This window comes from Saccharomyces eubayanus, chromosome XIII (assembly GCF_001298625.1).
Source record: "Saccharomyces eubayanus strain FM1318 chromosome XIII, whole genome shotgun sequence".
Lineage (NCBI taxonomy): Eukaryota > Fungi > Ascomycota > Saccharomycetes > Saccharomycetales > Saccharomycetaceae > Saccharomyces > Saccharomyces eubayanus.
This window is the reverse complement of record NC_030972.1, coordinates 928,684-946,824: the sequence shown is the minus strand read 5'-3', so window position 1 is coordinate 946,824 and position 18,141 is coordinate 928,684. Positions and strand designations below refer to the sequence as shown.

The 18,141-nt window shown below is 40.1% G+C and overlaps 5 protein-coding genes and 1 non-coding gene across 6 annotated transcripts; 2 read left to right on the top strand and 4 right to left on the bottom strand.

Annotated features, from left to right (window-relative positions):
- Positions 1-398: 398 nt before the first annotated feature.
- Positions 399-480, top strand: DI49_4419. The gene has a single exon. It is a non-coding gene; the product is annotated as a tRNA-Ser (tRNA).
- A 3,277-nt stretch (positions 481-3,757) lies between these two features.
- On the bottom strand, positions 3,758-5,665 carry DI49_4418 (uncharacterized protein; the record flags this gene model as incomplete). Its single annotated transcript, XM_018367444.1, has 1 exon — positions 3,758-5,665. One exon carries the CDS (start codon positions 5,663-5,665, stop codon positions 3,758-3,760), a length of 1,908 nt encoding a protein of 635 aa, XP_018220378.1.
- Positions 5,666-7,293: 1,628 nt separating this feature from the next.
- On the top strand, positions 7,294-8,433 carry FDH1 (formate dehydrogenase (NAD+); the record flags this gene model as incomplete). The annotated part of the gene is made up of 1 exon (XM_018367443.1): positions 7,294-8,433. One exon carries the CDS (start codon positions 7,294-7,296, stop codon positions 8,431-8,433), a length of 1,140 nt encoding a protein of 379 aa, XP_018220377.1.
- A 995-nt stretch (positions 8,434-9,428) lies between these two features.
- On the bottom strand, positions 9,429-10,940 carry FDC1 (putative phenylacrylic acid decarboxylase FDC1; the record flags this gene model as incomplete). Its single annotated transcript, XM_018367442.1, has 1 exon — positions 9,429-10,940. One exon carries the CDS (start codon positions 10,938-10,940, stop codon positions 9,429-9,431), a length of 1,512 nt encoding a protein of 503 aa, XP_018220376.1.
- Positions 10,941-11,392: 452 nt separating this feature from the next.
- PAD1 (phenylacrylic acid decarboxylase PAD1) lies at positions 11,393-12,121 on the bottom strand (the record flags this gene model as incomplete). Its single annotated transcript, XM_018367441.1, has 1 exon — positions 11,393-12,121. One exon carries the CDS (start codon positions 12,119-12,121, stop codon positions 11,393-11,395), a length of 729 nt encoding a protein of 242 aa, XP_018220375.1.
- A 1,557-nt stretch (positions 12,122-13,678) lies between these two features.
- Positions 13,679-15,364, bottom strand: STL1 (glucose-inactivated glycerol proton symporter STL1; the record flags this gene model as incomplete). The annotated part of the gene is made up of 1 exon (XM_018367440.1): positions 13,679-15,364. One exon carries the CDS (start codon positions 15,362-15,364, stop codon positions 13,679-13,681), a length of 1,686 nt encoding a protein of 561 aa, XP_018220374.1.
- Positions 15,365-18,141: the final 2,777 nt, after the last annotated feature.

Genomic DNA, 18,141 nt, shown 5'->3' with positions numbered 1-18,141 from the left:
AATACACCTAAGCCATGATATACCATGCACTTATACTCCAAGACCAAAAGGACCGCCTCACAGACATCATACCCACTGTCTACCTCCTCGCTCATCTTATGGCGTCTCCTACGATTACTACCTATTTGACCGCRTAGCTGGCGTGGCTTCAAATGCGGCTGAACGTTTTTTCTCGGGCAGCGCCTTCCGATGTGATCATATGCTGAAAGAAGCCTTGAAAATGCGTCGGTAGAAAACAATTTCGGCTTGTGCAAGAAGCTGTACAACGCGCTCTCCACGCCCGTTAAATCTTCAACTCGTCCCGTTCACTCATAAAAATGTGAAAGTTCCCGTAGCTTGTATAAACGTGTAAATCATAGGGCTGGCGCCAATTCAAACCTAGATATTTCATAATAGCAGGCAACTTGGCCGAGTGGTTAAGGCGAAAGATTAGAAATCTTTTGGGCTCTGCCCGCGCAGGTTCAAATCCTGCAGTTGTCGTTATTTTTTTTTTTTTTCATATTTTAGATACTGGGTGTTTTGCTGCTTCGCAGTAATATATTATATGCAGGGCCTTCTACTAATGCCAAGGTGAAATTCCAGATCCAGGAAACGCACCCCAGCCGGGTATTCTAGGTCGTTTCCTCTGAGAACAATAGGTCCGGGTATCATGGGCCCACTTCTTTTGAAAAGGCCCCTTTTTGGTGCTTTTTTTGTACACCTATCCTGATTACCCGGCGCAGCTTTTGAAAACTGTACCATTTCCTAAATCTTGCAAACGTAGGGAACTGGGGAACTAAAAATGTCGTCCTATTGTCCCATTTTTTTTTTAATATGTAGTTTAACACGTTAAGTGGCATAAATACTTTAAACTATCATCATGTTGGTTACTTCTCCCATACATTCTTGGAATCACCCCAAACAGCACCACTCACGATTCCTCCTTTTGAGAATTTGAAAGAGGCATAGATATATTTGTTAGATTCTATTAACATAACGCAAGAATTTCTTGAGCGGAAATACAGCAACGAGTATGCAAAACCTATACTTCAAAGAAAACACTACTATTTAACAGCAAAACTGTAGAAAATATGTCTTGTAGGGTTACATCATGATATGAATAGTTCATAATGAAACGGCTTCTCAACAAAATTTTCTTAGAAAACCTCTTTTTCATACGTGAGACTTGCAGCTACGCGATACACATTAAAGAATGGCCACCATAACCGAGCTTAGTGGATGTGGTTGGGCTAATGTATTTTTTTGGACAGTTCCTGTAACAATTACTGTAGATGGTAGGTATTTTTCTCAGCCACTACTTGGGGTATCTATTCTTATACCCATATATCTCACGTTCAAGCCTCCGCGTATCCCATTACTTGGGGGATGATATATTCGTAGGAAAAAATTGCAAGCGTGCAGGATACAAAGAAACTTTCTCCCGAAGGTCCCTTCCCCTGCGACGTCTTAACCTACCACTTCCTCCTGTAGAAGTAGTGATTTGGACAATATACTGGGCCATATGGGGTGGCCGGTAACTGATAATCCTGACCCAGAGCATATATGGGATTACCCTGATATAGAAGAAGGAATGCTGTCCACGGTGAATTGTATTTAATACATATGGGGGGGCATGGCTTCTGTAATGACAACAAAGATGGTTCTCAATGTGCAAAGACGGCTTGTGGTGATCGAGAATGAGAATATATCGTTAATATTTTGGCATAGAGGCTATTATTCATGTAGATAGACATTATGATATCTGATTTTAGTAGCTTACATAAATTTCAAATCGATATATTCAAATTATTATTCAGTTTTGATTATGGCGAGAATTTCTGAAATTTTTCAAATTTGATTTATGATAAACGTGATTGTTTTATGAATAATGGTTGTACTAGAAAAAAAATTTTTTTCTTGAGATTATAGGAACCCTTAAAAATGAACCGATAATTCTACTCAATATTTTTACATATTTGTTTCGTCATTATATTTGTCATTGTTCATTATCCCATTACATTATCAAACCTTACGTTTCAAATTTATCCAAAGTGGATGACAGTTTGACTCTTGTTCGCAGATACCTTAATTCATGTCTTCTTTAAACATTCGATTTGGTAATTTTCTAATAAAACAGATAATAAACTCACTCTGGTATAGTGATATCGATTGATGATAGCTGATTCTCATTGTAAAATAAAAATATGAATACCGGCCAAATTTGAATATTATAGAGTTAGTCTTTACTTTGAGAATATAGATACCCAACTGACGTGATAGTAAATTTTATGCTTTGGCCGACGTTAATGGATCGTAAGTTGTTTAATACAGTTCTATTAGAAGCATATTTTGATTTTAGTGAGACAGCCGGATTTGAAGGAATTGTTAACTTTCTTTTGTGGATTTCCAAAGCTGGGAGAAGAGCTTTTAGTAACTTCTCCATGCGTACTATTAACTGGCTAAAGAAAAATGGAATATCACCAAGTTCTAATGGTTCTCATTTAGAAAAATAAGTAAATAATTTCACACATATTTCTTCTTCTAAATGTAAAACATGTATTTTCTATCTTTATATAATATAAGATCTATGGATGTTTTTACTACAGAACAATGATCGCTTTTTATTTTGTTACTCGACAATGCATTCAACCGGCTTAATAATTATTTCCGTTTATTAACCAATTTGTACGCACAATCGGTAAAAGAACGGAGTTAAAATCATCTAAATATGACGTTTAACATGGCAAATATCTCCACCATTATCTTGACGTACAAGAATTTTGGCACACCAAAATAGCCCGGATTATCTGCTATTCTGCAGGGTACCTATATTTTAATGTGCTGTCATCAAAACCACCACAGCATTTTTGTATCCCGACCATTGTCAAACGGTCGAGATTTTTACTTTAAAGCTGTGTACCTTCACGTTGCGAAGAAAATATATTTGTAAACGGATCATAGATATCTCTTACGCTAAACGTTTGAACCCTAATGCGAGGCCTATTTTCAGAGCTTTTAAATTTTCAGACCTACTTAATTTTGTAATGAAAAAATTGCGATGAGGCCAGAACTCAAGTTTATTTTGTTTAGCTGCTTTGATAGGTGTAACTAGGGATTCATAATCTTTTCATGAAAACCCCAGGCAAAAAACATTCATATTCCACAATAATCTCCAGATCAGTGTTTGTATACACATCTTTAAGCACAACAAAAAATAATTCAGGGGAATTTTTCTAATCATATATCGAGGTACTCGTGTCCAGTATAGTCCTCAAATGCATGGTGAAGGGCCCTTTCTACCTCATCTCCATCCTTGAGCAAGCAGCCGGCGCTTTTCTTCTGCCTCTCTTGACCGCAAAATGTAGAGTATGCATTCCTCGTAGTGTCAATGGTTAAATGTTGCTCTCGATAACTGCAACAAATTTTTCAAACATTCGCTTTGGCGTTTTCATTTCTATGTCTACCGTTTCTAATATCACGGCCTACTTAGCCGCCCAGCCAACGTGCCTTCCAAGTGCGGCTGAACATTTTTCTCGAGCAGCGCGCTTCGAAATGATCATGTGACAGTCATGTGACTATTTTGACTTTTCATTACCCGTTCTCAAATGGCGTTGGAAATCACCTTCTGCACAATATTAAAACTCGGCCTGCAGACTGCACAAACGCGATCCGCACAAAACGCTCCTAAAAGTCATATTCGCTCTTAAGGGTGTTTACAACTTTATAAAGAACACGTAATACTACCCCAGATAAAAAAATATGACGCAACTTGCCATGGTCAACGATTACCATTTGCTAGCAAGTAGCTTACGCTAATGCATTGCAGTTCATTGTTGATGACCAATCTCTGGCGCGATTCATCAAAGTGTGTTCCAAATCCCTCATTCTGGGAACCTGGGTTAGCCATGCCCATTGGGGATGGGCCCCACGAAGGCGTATAGCAAACTTCATCCCAATCACATTGCCTCTCGCAACGGTAATTTAGCTCAATCCACCCTAGAGATTCTATCAAGCCATCAACAGCGGAGCGAGCAATTTTAACATGCTTGGCCACATCATTAGAGGTTCTATTATCTTTCATATAAGAATGAACCTCGGGTACCAGTAAATCATTAACTTGATAGATAACATCAACAATTTTTCTGACAACATTAACAGTGGATGACCAGACCAGAAAGTCGGCATCAGTTACCAAGTCTTGATATGGACTCACGTATTGGTAGACAGCAGAGTCCCTTCCACTACCGAATTGATCACTATTATTACTTGCAGCCTCAAATCTGAGACAAAAGTTTAAGGTAAGTGCTGTTGTATTGATGGCAACCAACTCGCTAATATCTTCATTGGTATTTAGGATATTACTGACAGATTTTAGTAATGGCGCAAACTTATTAACAAGTTCATCCAATGCCAACTGCCAATCCATACTTTGGGAGGCATCAAAACCCACTTCCAAAGCCCTCTCGAGGTCATCGACCATTTCTAATTGCTTTTCCCATGGCATTCCATCGTTGAGTAATCTTCTGTTGTTAGGATCTGGATTGATGTAAGTCCTGTTTATGCCACTCACTAAGTGCCTGTAGTCAAGGTGAATTCGATGCTCCCCTTTATCGTGTGTTGCACCTGCTCTTAACCAATTGAAGCCCTTAACAGCATTGAAGTTAGAAAGAACTTGCTCCCAACCATCTTCTCTGTCAAGAATCGCTTTTTGGTCTTCCGTTAGTTGACTTTCAACCAATTTTCCGCTCTCATCTATGGGCCAACCTCCTTCCTTTGATATGATAGTTGGTGATGGCAAACCTAGATACTCATTCGGATAAACCATGTCAAGCATAGAGACAAGCTCTACATTATCAGCTGAGAAATCACACAGAATCACTTCAAAGCCGACCTCTACTCTGATAATTCCATCTAGTCCAAATGGTTTCCCCCACTTGCATATTCTAGATGCATAGAGTCGTTCAACCATTCGTTCATTTTCACCATCATCTGAAAGGTTCAATTTCTCCTTAATAACATTAGACAACATGAGCTGCGTGTCCATTTCACCTGAGTCGGTTTTCGCAGCAGAAGCTCCATCAAGGTAGAGGAATTTGTTCAGGTCTCTTGCTGCTCTAAAAGTAAGCATTTTTTGCGTAGTCGAACCGGGTTTGTCCCCTCCCCCTTTTGGAGGGTCACCATACGTGTCATTATCAAGACCTCCAGGTGCGCCCTTGCCAGGCTTCCCATGTGGACCTTTGCCAGGCCCTCCATGCATTCTCTCCAAAGATTTTCTTCCATAGGACGGGGCTCTCAAACCAAAACTGTAGCTAAATTCATGGTCCATAGCCAACCACTCAAAAGTAGTTGGTATCTTTGGTCCGGCGTGGTACATCAGAGTTCCCTTGGTAATCACGGCAGGGAAATAAGTTACACCGACGGGGTGGATATCTGATGGAGACTGCCTCAAAGCAGCACGAATGGAGTTGAAAATGGCAGTACTGTTATCGAAATCTATGTCCCTAACAAACTCATGATAATTGTCCCATTGTATAGCAGGTACATGAGCAACGTTCATGGCAGATTCATGAGGTGAAAGCTCAATTGGCGTTATGCTATAAAATCCAAATATTCTCCAATAGAAGCCAAAACCCACAATCAGCAGTACACCCACGACGATTGATACGCCCCGACGATTGGATTTCATGTTATTAACTAATCCGTGAAGAATTGGTTCTTCAAGGTTCGAAGCTTAAGATTTGCGTTAAGCCCGCGTATAATTTTCTTCCTATTTTCTATCTCTTTAAAAGCAAAGGGAGTTCACTTTTTTCCATTTTTTTCTTGGCAAATTTGCACCCCGGTCATTTTTACGTAAGTTATCGCCAGTTTTTTTAGAGTATGACGCATTGTACGAGGCGGAAACTTTTTTTCATAGCGCCAAGAAAATTGCATATTCCAGTGTATCAGCACTGTGAAGAGAACAAGCCCTGTTCGTAATTTTGATCAATTAATCTCGAAGGCGTAAATTGCGAGAGTTCCTAGAATTCTCTCAATGGATTATTCTTTCTTATGCACATTTGAATTCAAAAGGTGAAAACCAATCATCTAGGGCATAGTTCTATACACTACTGCTAACGGGTACGAAAAGTATGAATCTTGAATCTGCATTACCACTCGCATAAATTGACTTTTTAAAAGGAGTCGCCATCGTAAAGGTTAAGAAGCCAAATCTCAACATTCTGTAATGGTTTCGATACTTGCCATACTACGCATCTTTTAAAATAGCGCCATTCATAAAAAGAGATCACACCTTTTTATGAAGCAATATACGCATGGTCGGAAGAAAAATTAAAACACGAGTTAAGATGCGACATATTGAAGCGTATGTTCATTTATACACCCTACGGGCATCGCACAGTAAGACTGATTTCAAAAAACGATTTGAACAATTACAGACACATTCTACTTCGGGTAGATAGAAAGAGTGTAGAAAGTTTTTAGACGGTAGTGGCAGTTATCCAATACTTACTATTCTCCTCTCTCTTCCTTCATATCAAAAATAACATGAATCAGCTGAAAATGTGTGTTTAACCACTTTTTTGAAATTAGTTGAAAACAAATAATGCATGATAACCTAGATTAAGAAAATGATTCGACAACTTTGAAGAAGGGGTGTAAAGCCCACCTTGTTCGTATAAGACCTAATTCTGGAGTGGAACAGGAGCATCTCAAGAATTGCATGAGTTTTTGGAACCCTCCGGACATCACACCGTCGCTCTGCCATCGCCTCTCCAACTACCTAACCACTTTCTACCACACTTGATAACCTAAACATGAGCTACCCATTATTCGATAGAATTTTACGTACGCGGTACCCCGTTTTTGCCATCTGGGAATAGACTTTCAAAAGATTTAGCCCCAATTCCAGTTCTCTATGGCTTTTCGCTGTTTTTTGAATTGTTCCCCAGACAAAAAAGCCGATTTTCCGTAGCACGGCTTATATCCCTATTTGTGATCGGGCATATCCTCACTAGGAAAGTACCGACAGTTGAACTCCGAGCCAGTTTCATTATAGCAGTAATGCATGTTAACGCTAGGCGGAAGATACCGTTTTTAGACTTCCGCTAATGAACTGAGATTGGAGAAACCAATCTATCTTGTCAATCGGCAAACTTGTATATAAGAGAACGCCAGGTCCTCAATAGCATAACTTGTTTATTCTCTGTTTATTTTTTGTTATTGTTACTTACTCATTTATCTAAAACGGCGGTCATAAAAAAAACACTGTTTAACACAGCATCAATTTATAATCAGATCAAAATTAACTAAATTAAAATGTCAAAGGGAAAAGTTTTGTTAGTTCTTTACGAAGGTGGTAAACACGCTCAAGAGCAAGAAAAACTATTGGGATGTATTGAAAACGAACTTGGCGTTAGAAAATTCATCGAAGAGCAGGGATACRAATTGGTCGCCACCACTGACAAGGACCCTGAGCCAACTTCAACGGTAGACAAAGAATTAAAAGATGCCGAAATTGTCATTACAACGCCTTTCTTCCCAGCGTACATCTCGAGAAACAGGATTGCCGAGGCACCTAACTTAAAGCTTTGTATTACCGCTGGTGTTGGATCTGATCATGTCGATTTGGAAGCTGCCAATGAAAGAAAAATCACGGTCACCGAAGTCACTGGTTCCAATGTTGTCTCCGTCGCAGAACACGTTCTGGCCACGATCTTAGTTTTGATAAGAAACTACAATGGTGGTCACCAACAGGCGATTGATGGTGAGTGGGATATCGCTGGTGTAGCCAAAAACGTATATGACTTGGAAGACAAAGTTATCTCAACAGTTGGTGCAGGCAGAATTGGTTACAGAGTTCTCGAAAGATTGGTTGCTTTCAATCCTAAGAAGCTACTGTACTATGACTATCAGGAGTTACCTACCGAAGCGGTCAATAGATTGAACGCGGCCAGTGAACTTTTTAATGGTAGAGGCAACATTGTCCAAAGAGTGGAAAAAGTGGAGGACATGCTTGCCCAGTCGGATGTCGTTACCATAAACTGCCCTTTGCATAAAGATTCAAAGGGTTTGTTCAACAAGCAGCTCATTTCTCACATGAAGAATGGGGCTTACTTGGTTAACACCGCTAGGGGTGCCATTTGTGTCGCCGAAGATGTCGCGGAAGCAGTCAGATCTGGAAAATTGGCAGGCTACGGCGGTGATGTCTGGGATAAGCAACCAGCACCAAAAAACCATCCTTGGAGATCTATGGATAATAAGGACCATGTAGGAAATGCGATGACTGTTCATATTAGCGGTACCTCTCTGGATGCTCAAAAGAGATATGCTCAAGGTGTAAAAAACATTTTGAACAGCTACTTTTCCAAGAAATTTGACTACCGTCCTCAGGATGTTATTGTTCAGAACGGTACCTACGCCACAAGAGCCTATGGTCAGGAAAAAAAGTCTTTATGATTGTCATTAGCGAATTTTTTTTAACTTTTTCTCTTTTCAATATTCTTCGGTAGTATTTACCATATATAGCACAGTTTAATGTTTGATGAATTTACTCAAAGGGCAGAGAGAAATGTTTTTTACTTCACAGAAACGTTGAACCTTTTGTCAATGCTTTATGTCTATCAAAACTTGCCTTTGTTTTTTCTTCGGATCTGCGTGGACTTTTATGGTCAATTTAAAATTTCTTAATTACAAAGAATAGTGTAATATCAGCAAAGCTGTCGGCCGAGAAACCTGTCTTGCTCAGAAAAAATAATAGCACCAGGGGCTTCTTTGACAGCTGTCGGGATGATATCATCTAAAAAAGAAAACATTGTGAAAGATTTTAAGCGTAGACTCATCGATTCTTCCTCACGAAAGTATCTTCATACCTTTATGTGCGTTCTTGTATTACAATATAATATTTCCCAAACACAATAGCCCGCTTAATATCGAATAGCTTATGACTACCAAGCCTTTTTCATACATATTTGGTGAAAGGGTCAATAATTGCGATAGATTTTTCATTCGCTATGCCTCGGAGCGCTGTCATTTCACCTGTTCTTTCCTGTTATCGCTTAGTTAGCCGCTCATCTTATGTGCTCTCAAGTGCGGCTGAACATATCTCCTGAGTTGTACACCCACACACTACATATAACTCAGAAATTACTGTCCAATGCAACATCTTAAGATCCTTCGATACTTTTTCAAACATTATGTTCAAATGAGCTTTTTTGGATGAGTTTGACATATTTCAACAACGTTTTACACCGAACGAACGGTTGCTTCCTGAACGTTCATTCCTGCTCTTCTTGTAATAGTTTCCTACCATGATTCCCTCTTAATGTCTATTTAGTTGACAACATTTTTTGTYCAATATTCGACACACCTATGCTGTAAAGTTTATAAAATATGTAAGTCATTAATTTGAGAACAAATACGCTGAACGAACCTTTTCAAAGAACTGTTAACAATCACTTGTAGCCATACGTCTTCCAATTTTCGTTAACTTTATCAACTAATTCCTTCGAATACCCCTTTTCAAAATTACAAGTGACGTATTCAAAATCGCGCTCATATTGCTGTCTAAAAATGCAGTTCGTAACACACTTCCCACCTTTCATAGTCTTACTTCTAGGTGACTGGGAAACAAAGGGAGCCAAAGGGAAAGAGGTGACGTCATCGAAAGTCATCTGGTCTGCAACAGGGGTATGTCTGGTAACATAAGCCCAGAAAACCTCCTTGAAATTGAATATGTCGATATCTTCTGCGACTAGAACTATCTCATGGATGATGAATCCAACTTTCGATCTAAAAAATATTTCACCAACCTTCTTGCAGAACTCCTCGGGTGTAGTCTTTAGTGCTTGCAGCTTCTTCAAATCCACCTTCAAAACCAACCACAAAGCTTGAGCTTCGTATGGAGTAAAAGCGTCGAGAACTGGTAAGCCAGAATCTATAGCAAGCTTCTTGGCTTCGGTAGCCACTAATGAACCAATCAAAGTATGAGTTTCGTCCGTACAGATACCTGGGTTTGATACAGGTAAAATGGCGTTGTCTCTGTATGTCATGGCTTTGACAGTATACATTGGACACGGATGAGCCTGTCCCTCAAAAACGTATCCATGCATTTCGCCGAATGGGCCTTCGATATGGGTTTGCTTTAAGGACAATGTACCCTCAAAAACCATTTCGCTTGTTGCAGGAACCAACAAGTCGTTGGTTTCACACTTAACTACCGGCACTGCCTCGCCCAAAATTGCACCGATATAATCAGATTCAGATTCACCTTCAGGAATTGGCATTGAACTGACTAAGATAGCTGCTGGAGGAACACCAAAACATAGCGCAAATGGAATTTCATCTCCTTTACCGATGGCTGCCCAAGCATCAGCAATTTGTCTAATATGTTGTGGTTTAATTACCAGACCTGTGATATGCTTGTCGTCGACAACCATACCTCTAGCAATGGACCAATTAGTCCACTTCTTATCTGGAGTTTGAAGAATCCACATTCCATACGTTTGCAAATACTTGCCACCATCAGAAGTATGCAAGTATGGTGCTGGAAGACTATCTAAATGAACTTCACCTTCAGAGAGGACGTGTTCCTTGCAAGGAGCAGATGACACAGAAACTATCTTTGGAGGCAATGGTTCCTTGTCTTTACATTCTAGCAAGTAGTCTATGATTTCTTTGATCGGTGTCTTTGGGTCGAGCCCGAGATGATGAGCAATTCTGCCATGATCACCTTTCTCTTTACTTCTCAAGCCGGCTGGGCAACCTAAAATGCTAAAAAGATCCTTCGAAGCGCCTTTAACGTTCCTAAATAGTGGAGCTGGTAAGTGAGATTCATACGCTTTTCTCATGATAGCACCTACCTCTAGATTTGAATCGACCTCTTCAGTGATTTCAACTAGATCATCCTCATCCTTGAGCACTTGAATAAAGTCTCTAAATTTCAAAGCTGGTTGTAATTGACTCATAGCAATATGCAGTGTGAATCCCTCTTTTAAAGTGGTTATGTCTAAGACCTCAATAGTAGAGGGTACTGCGTAAAGTTAGAAATTACCATGATATAGCAACCAACTTACGTCCTTCGTTCTACAAAGCTCGTATCGTGAACACAATATAATTTTACACGGTAGTTTCCCCTTTGCAAAACTGGATAGAACCCCGGACGCTGCTAAAACAATTGAATCGGTTGGAATTGTATAACCAATGCAATATTCTATTAGATGATGCTGCTGCTAACGTTCGTACCAGTGAAAAAATATGTAGGTAAATATCTAAACTCCGCATTTGGATGACGTTGCCAGATCGCTTATTCAAGGTTCACTATTAACGTTATTGTCTAAAACATAAAATGGATTCGTTACGTAACGAACCAGCTCTATCTGCAGTTTACCAACTTAAAAAAAATTTCCAAAGTGGTTTACTACTTACTCTTTATGCCTTCCCATCGAGGAAAAGTATCAGAGTGGATACCAAAGCAATCCAGGATTCTACCGGCACTTTGTTCCAATATGTCGTCCATACTTTTAGGCCTTGTATAGAATGCGGGAACTGGGGGAAAAATCGTAACACCAATCTTACTTAGGGAAAGCATGTTTTCAAGGTGAATGGTGGATAAAGGAGTTTCTCGGGTAACCAGCAGTAGCTTTCGGTTCTCCTTAATTGAAACATCAGCAGCTCTCGTAATCAAATCCTCGGTGAATCCGATTCTAATCGCAGCTAAGGACTTCATTGAGCATGGCGCCACAATCATACCATCGTGTTGGAAAGATCCAGATGAAATACATGCGGATACGTCCCGGACAGAATATGTCTTAGTTGCCAAGGCTGCCACGTCATGTGGTTCCCAATCTGTTTCATACTTCATTGTAGCAGCACCCCACTTTGATATTATCAAATGGGTTTCGACGCTCAACGCCTTCAGTATCTGAAGAATTCTGATTCCTAAAGCAACACCAGTAGCGCCAGTAATCGCGACAACAATCCTCTTTGGTCTTGAAGGAGATACCGATACCCTAGCATCTTCTTTTGGCAAGGTATGCGAGAGGGAAGTGGAAGAGTTTGAAATGCCTCTAATTAACAAAGGGAATCTTGCAGAGAGTCCTGGGGTTTTCAATAAAGCTGAACTAGCTCTTCTAGGTAATAGAAACATATTCACCAATTGAGCTCTGCTAGGTTTATCGGGCAATGGAGAATAAAGCTAGTAGTCATATGTATCTACTTATTTGGAATTCCATGTGTCAACAATTCTAAACTCGCTATATCGAGCATAGTTTTTCAAAAAGTTTAACGGGTAAACAAAGAGCGCGTCGTTTTTCCTATATTGACTTGATCTAGCCAAAATTGCAAAGATATCAAACCTCTGCATTCTGTATAATATCTTTATTCACAATTAAACAACCATAACCAGTACTTACAACATCAAAGAGAGCTCATGAGAGCCAAGCGCATAAAAACCCCATTAAAAAAAGCAGGAAAGGCACATTTGTGTCTTTCGAATTATCTATTCCTCGGGGATTCTTCTTGAACTTCAATATCGCAAATCCGCGTCACTGGATCCGCAGGCTTGACTGATTATTATAACGACCAACCAAGATCGCCTAAAAAAGAAGGACTAAGTAATTATTTCCAAAAAAATTTGTATCGTTATTGAGTATCAATTAGTTTCAATTCTATCAATGAATATTAAATCTATACCCGTGTACAACGTTCTCTTCCGTAAAATACTGCTCTTGAAATGGACTAGTGATGACGCTCTGTAGTGCGAGAGAAAAATGAATCTGGACCATCATCATCATTGATGCTGACATACAGGCGGGAACAGGCCGTAGGTCGAAATTTTTAGCTTCTTCGATCCTGTTTCCGGATCCACAAACACCTTCGAAACTTATATAGTTTCTTTTTATAATTACTGGATTCAAAAACTCCAATGATGACAGGCTTTAACACATGAGGTTGTAAATCATCGATTGCAACAAAAACAAAGTTGATCTTACGGATGTCTAACGATTTCAAGTTGTATTGGTGAATACAATCAACAGTGTCCGAAGTCGTTCCTAAATTAGCCTTCGTTATAAAAGCACACTTCACCATTATAGAGTTTGAGAAAACTTGAAAGAGCTCTTTTTGATATTGACTGTATCAAATCGGGTCGCTCTTCCATCATTGTGAATGACCAACTTAGCCAATCGCTTACCAAATTCGGTGATCTGTCCTTTAACCTTCTCAAGTCCAGGAATGTCAGCAGCACTATTTCGGATCTGTGTGCATTAAGCATTGGTGCTCATATCACCATAAACAATTGACACAGCAATGCCAACATTCATTACGGAGCTAGATAGATTGGCAGATCGGTGAATACCTTAGAAAATGGTCAAACTGGGACAGATTGTTTCTGCCCCTTTAGCCATTACGATTAATGGACAGTCAATACTATTAAAACTAAATGCATAAATCAGTATATATCAACACCATATAGTTGATTAATTTTGTAAGTTTTCGTTTCTTTATAGACATATCTGTCGATGTGAGCGGTATGAAAATAATTAAACCTCCAAAACACCACAGAACGACTGAATGATATCATTATTTTTGTATAGAATTATGAATATAAATTGGCGCAACAAGGCGCAAATATGGAATTTGAAAATCCCCTTCAAGTAAGATACAAAAAGGCATTGTAAACCGGTGGAATATTTGTGATTACTTTTTAGGAGTTGTTTTCATTTTTTATGTTTGAAAAACTAGAAGAGCTATCACCATTAAGTTGGTTATCAGTGTCTTCTACCCTGTCTTCAGCAAAATCATCCTTTTCCGATTCCTCGTCATATGAACCGAAGGCATTACCGTGATCACCGACTTCTTGCAAGGATAATTTGGGCAAGTTATTGGCAACTCTCCATGGTTGAGTGCCATCCTCGTAAGCCTTGGCAAAGATGATGTCGATTTCTTCCAAACTTCTACCAGCAGTTTCAGGGTAGAAAAAGAAGATAACTGGAATGTACAGATAATTCATGACAGCAAAGAATAAATAACAGCCCCACCCTGATTGTTCGATAAATATTGGGGTAAACATGACGACTGCAAAGTTACACAACCAATTTGTACATGTGGAAAAAGCATTGGTTGATGCGCGAACTTTCATAGACGCAATTTCTGGCGGATATATCCATGGTAACGATAACAAAGATAAACCAAAAAAGGTGATGAACAAGAACAAACCAACAGCAGCACCCTTTGCATTCTCTTCATTATCCTTAACCAAACATGCAAATGTGATTGTAAATGAAACAGCTTGGCCAGTAGCACCCAATAAAAACAGCTTACGTCTACCTAATTTTTCAATCAAGAAAAACGATCCAATAGTAGAGAGGGCATAGATCGTTGAGAACACCCCACCTATAATCATAGATAGCCTATAGTCCAGCTTGATGGTCTTGTTGAATAACACAGTAGAATAATATATAGCAGCATTACAACCAGTGAATTGCTGGAAAAATTGGGTGGAAGCAGCGATCAAAGCTCTCTGCAAGTTTTGGGATTTACCTCTAGAGAACAGATTGGATAAAGAATGATTCTCGTGTTTAGTCCTGTTAACAGCATCGTGAAGCATGGCAACTTCTGTCACAACCTCCTCATCATTTGGGTCTGCATCATCTAGCGTTCCTACCAAGTAGCGAGCTTCTTCAGTTCGACTTTGGGAAATCAACCAGCGTGGTGATTCAGGTAAATTAATCATGAAAGCAAAGAGAAAGAGGGCGAAAACAATCTGCATTGATACAGGGAATCTCCATTGAACAGAAGAGTTTGTGTAAGAAAACCCAAAATCAATCCAGTAAGCAATCATGGTACCAAATGCAATTGTAGAACCCTCCAAATTAACCAGCAAACCTCTATTTTCTGCCTTAGACATTTCGGATTGCCAAACAGGAATGGTAGAGGTATTCAAGCCCGTACCAATGCCCGTGACAACTCTGCCAATAATGAACTGACCCAATGCCCAGTAATCACGAAACGCGCATGTAGAGATAGTTGCACCGACAATAGTGACTATAGAACCCATCAGGATAAGTGGTTTCCTACCAATCTTTTCACCGTAGAACATAACAAATAACGAGCCTGCAAAACAGCCCAATTCATAACAGGAAGTAGTAGCGCCCTGCACAACAGTTGCGTGTCTGTCATGGTCGCCATTTTCTTTCGTGGCCGGAAATTCATAATTAAACTGTTTACCAGTAATCAGACTCGCCATCAACCCTTGGTCGTATCCAAACAGGGAAAACCCTGTCATAGACGTGATGGTTATGAAGTACCGCAGTTTCTGACCCGTCAGCCCCCAATGACTGGTTCTGTTAATAAATCTGGCCTTTAACTTCGATAATTTTGATTCTGTCATCTTGTGTTCTGTATTCCTCCTCTATTTCTTTATATTTAGGGGCACAGGATATTTTCATGTAAAAATGATATCTAAAATAACCAGCGTAAACAACTAATACGAACTTTCTTATCTGTTTATATACCCGTGAATGTATGCACTCCAGGATTTGCAAGAAAGAGAGCAAGAATTGAAGCTTTCCCGATTAATATGTTTATTTGCCTGTTTGCTACGAGTGGTCATAAGTAGCTTAATTGCAAATGAACCAAGTAGCGGTGCCTTTATCGGGATCTAAACACTGTTCGGCTTGCCATTATCGCGGAGTGACCAAGGGCAAAAGCTATGTTGTTGTGATATAGCAAAATCCTCCAACCAAAAAGGTATATTTCCCGAGGCCCGCTAGGAGAGGATTATCGCTTTCTGACGTAATGGATGGCTAGACACTTCTACTTCCGGCGTTTCGTTTCTTCATGCAACGAACAGGGCCACTGAAACAGCAGCAGCGCACCGCCGGTTCCCCGCGAGACCGAGACGCCACACAAACATGCGTACGAAATTGCATCTTGGCGGGGTTGACGCGGGGCCGAAAGAGACCCTTCATCTCGATCAAAATGACGTAAAATGAAGGCAAAATGGGTCAAGTTGGGTCAAACTGGGTTAGATTGAGTCAAATTAAGAAATCTAAAGGGGAAAAAGAAACTGGGCAAGATAGGACAAAATAGCCACGGTTGTTACGACGGTACGGAGTTCGTCCGCGCATTGGCGGAGACGGCCGGTAGTCCCCGTGTGCAATCTTGGTAACATTCTGGGCGTATCCCTTTGTGGTCATGACGTACTTGGTTTACTTGGCATACTTGATTGCGGGGGCATTGGTAGGGAACGACATTGAGAAGCAGTGCGGAAGGCGGATTGACACTAATGCACTCGCTAGTGACGGCTGTAAAATAGTATCTGTCCGACATATAGGTAGTATAAGAACCGATGCCGTTTCACGTCATTGGTGTGTGCTGTGGGCTTCGAGTATCTTGAAAGCATTTCTCAATTAGGTGTCTGGTCGAGAAAGGGCGTTGAGGCGGGATACATAGAGGTCTTGGCACCATCCCAGCTTTGGGCCGGGGTGGTTAGATAAGTAATAAATAGAGAAATTTTTTCATCGATGATAAGATCACCACACTTCCCCCCGCGTAGAATAAGCCTTTTCCTGGTTCGCCTCCACCTCGCACCTTGTGCAAATAATGGATTTGTAATAGGTCTGGAACAGCGAAGGTGACAACGAACAGACGGGCTGAATCGTTTGTGTTGATCAGTACATTATGAAACGTGGTGGCAGTGGCAGTGGCAGATGCGTTGTTTTTTTACTGCACTTGGTACGCTCTGTTAGATGTTGGGAAGGTGAATGTTTCTGCGTGGGGTTGACAAATCTCACAGGCAGGCAATCTTTTTGGCAGCGTATTTTTGAGCTACTCTTACTGTTGACTTGGTAGCTGGCAACGAACGAGGTTGTGCTATTAAAGTAGCTCTGACTTTCATTTTGCCTTCTTTACCTGAGTCTCATAAAAGGAAGTGTGGTATATGCGTAGACTCACCAGAACCAATTTCGCCAATCGAAAGTCCTTACCCAAGTTTGGAAAATATGCTACACAACGATCCGTCTGTTCTGGCATGGTGGCGAACAGTTCCTTATTCTCGGAGGTTCTGGGACGTTTGCTTAAGGTTTGGGAGTGCCATGATTTTAAAACCAACTTGAACGTCGTTTCCTCGTTGCTATTGTTTTAAGTATTTTGTCAATAACCAAGATCATTTATTGCCTTCGCTAGCTCTGCTTCTCTGAAAGGGACAAACTTTTTCCCTAAGCGATTCCTGGCTAGTCCTTCCGCCCAGTTACCTAGACCTGTTTTAAACTTAGAATTTATGCGGCTCTCTTCTCTGACTAGTTCACACAGTCCGTCGCATCTTGACAGAAGTTTGCGAACAATTCATTCTTTTTACGACTTTTTCCTATTTTCTACTCACTTTCACCCACGGCTAACAAAACTCAACAACACGGAAGAGAGTCTCATGATAGAACATACTTCGTTTTCTCCTGAGTGCTAATACATATCCAAGGATGTGAAACGCATAATGTGGAAAAAGTCGTAAACCTGGTTTACTTTCGGCCGCATATTAAGAAAACCAGGAACGCTGATTCTTGTTTGTACCATACGTGGGAACCCGGTATCGATACTTCCCAAACATTCATTACATGAATAGTAAATTGTGTGGTCAGAAAGATGCCGCATTGGCATTATTCATTAGTCTATAGTTGGTAAGACATATACAAACTAGCCTAAATTCCGAGGATGCCAGCCCTGACAAACATGTAGCCTCTCAGCAGTGTAATCTCTGAGATGTCTTGTTAGGTCCATGAAAATAAGACAATGCCACTGGCACTTCTAGTGGTAATCTATAACGTAACAATGTGCACACCTTGTCAGCTACAAATTGGCAGCAACTATTTATTCAATGCAATTTCCATATCAAACATGAACTCATTCTGGCCGTAGTGGGGGATTATATGCATAATCGATACAATAACGGCATACTTTTATTCTCGACCAGAAAGATGTTAAACCTCTAACTTATTTGCTTTCAAGAGCTACTTATAACAACCAGGAATATTTCCATAACGTTGCATTGAACCAGTATATACAGCGGCCTCGCTAAACAGCGATAAACGACTCTTTGTCTTCATTCTTTGAAAAATAGTAGAATAAACAGCGATTGTTTGGAAAACATATCATTTGTAAACATATATCATT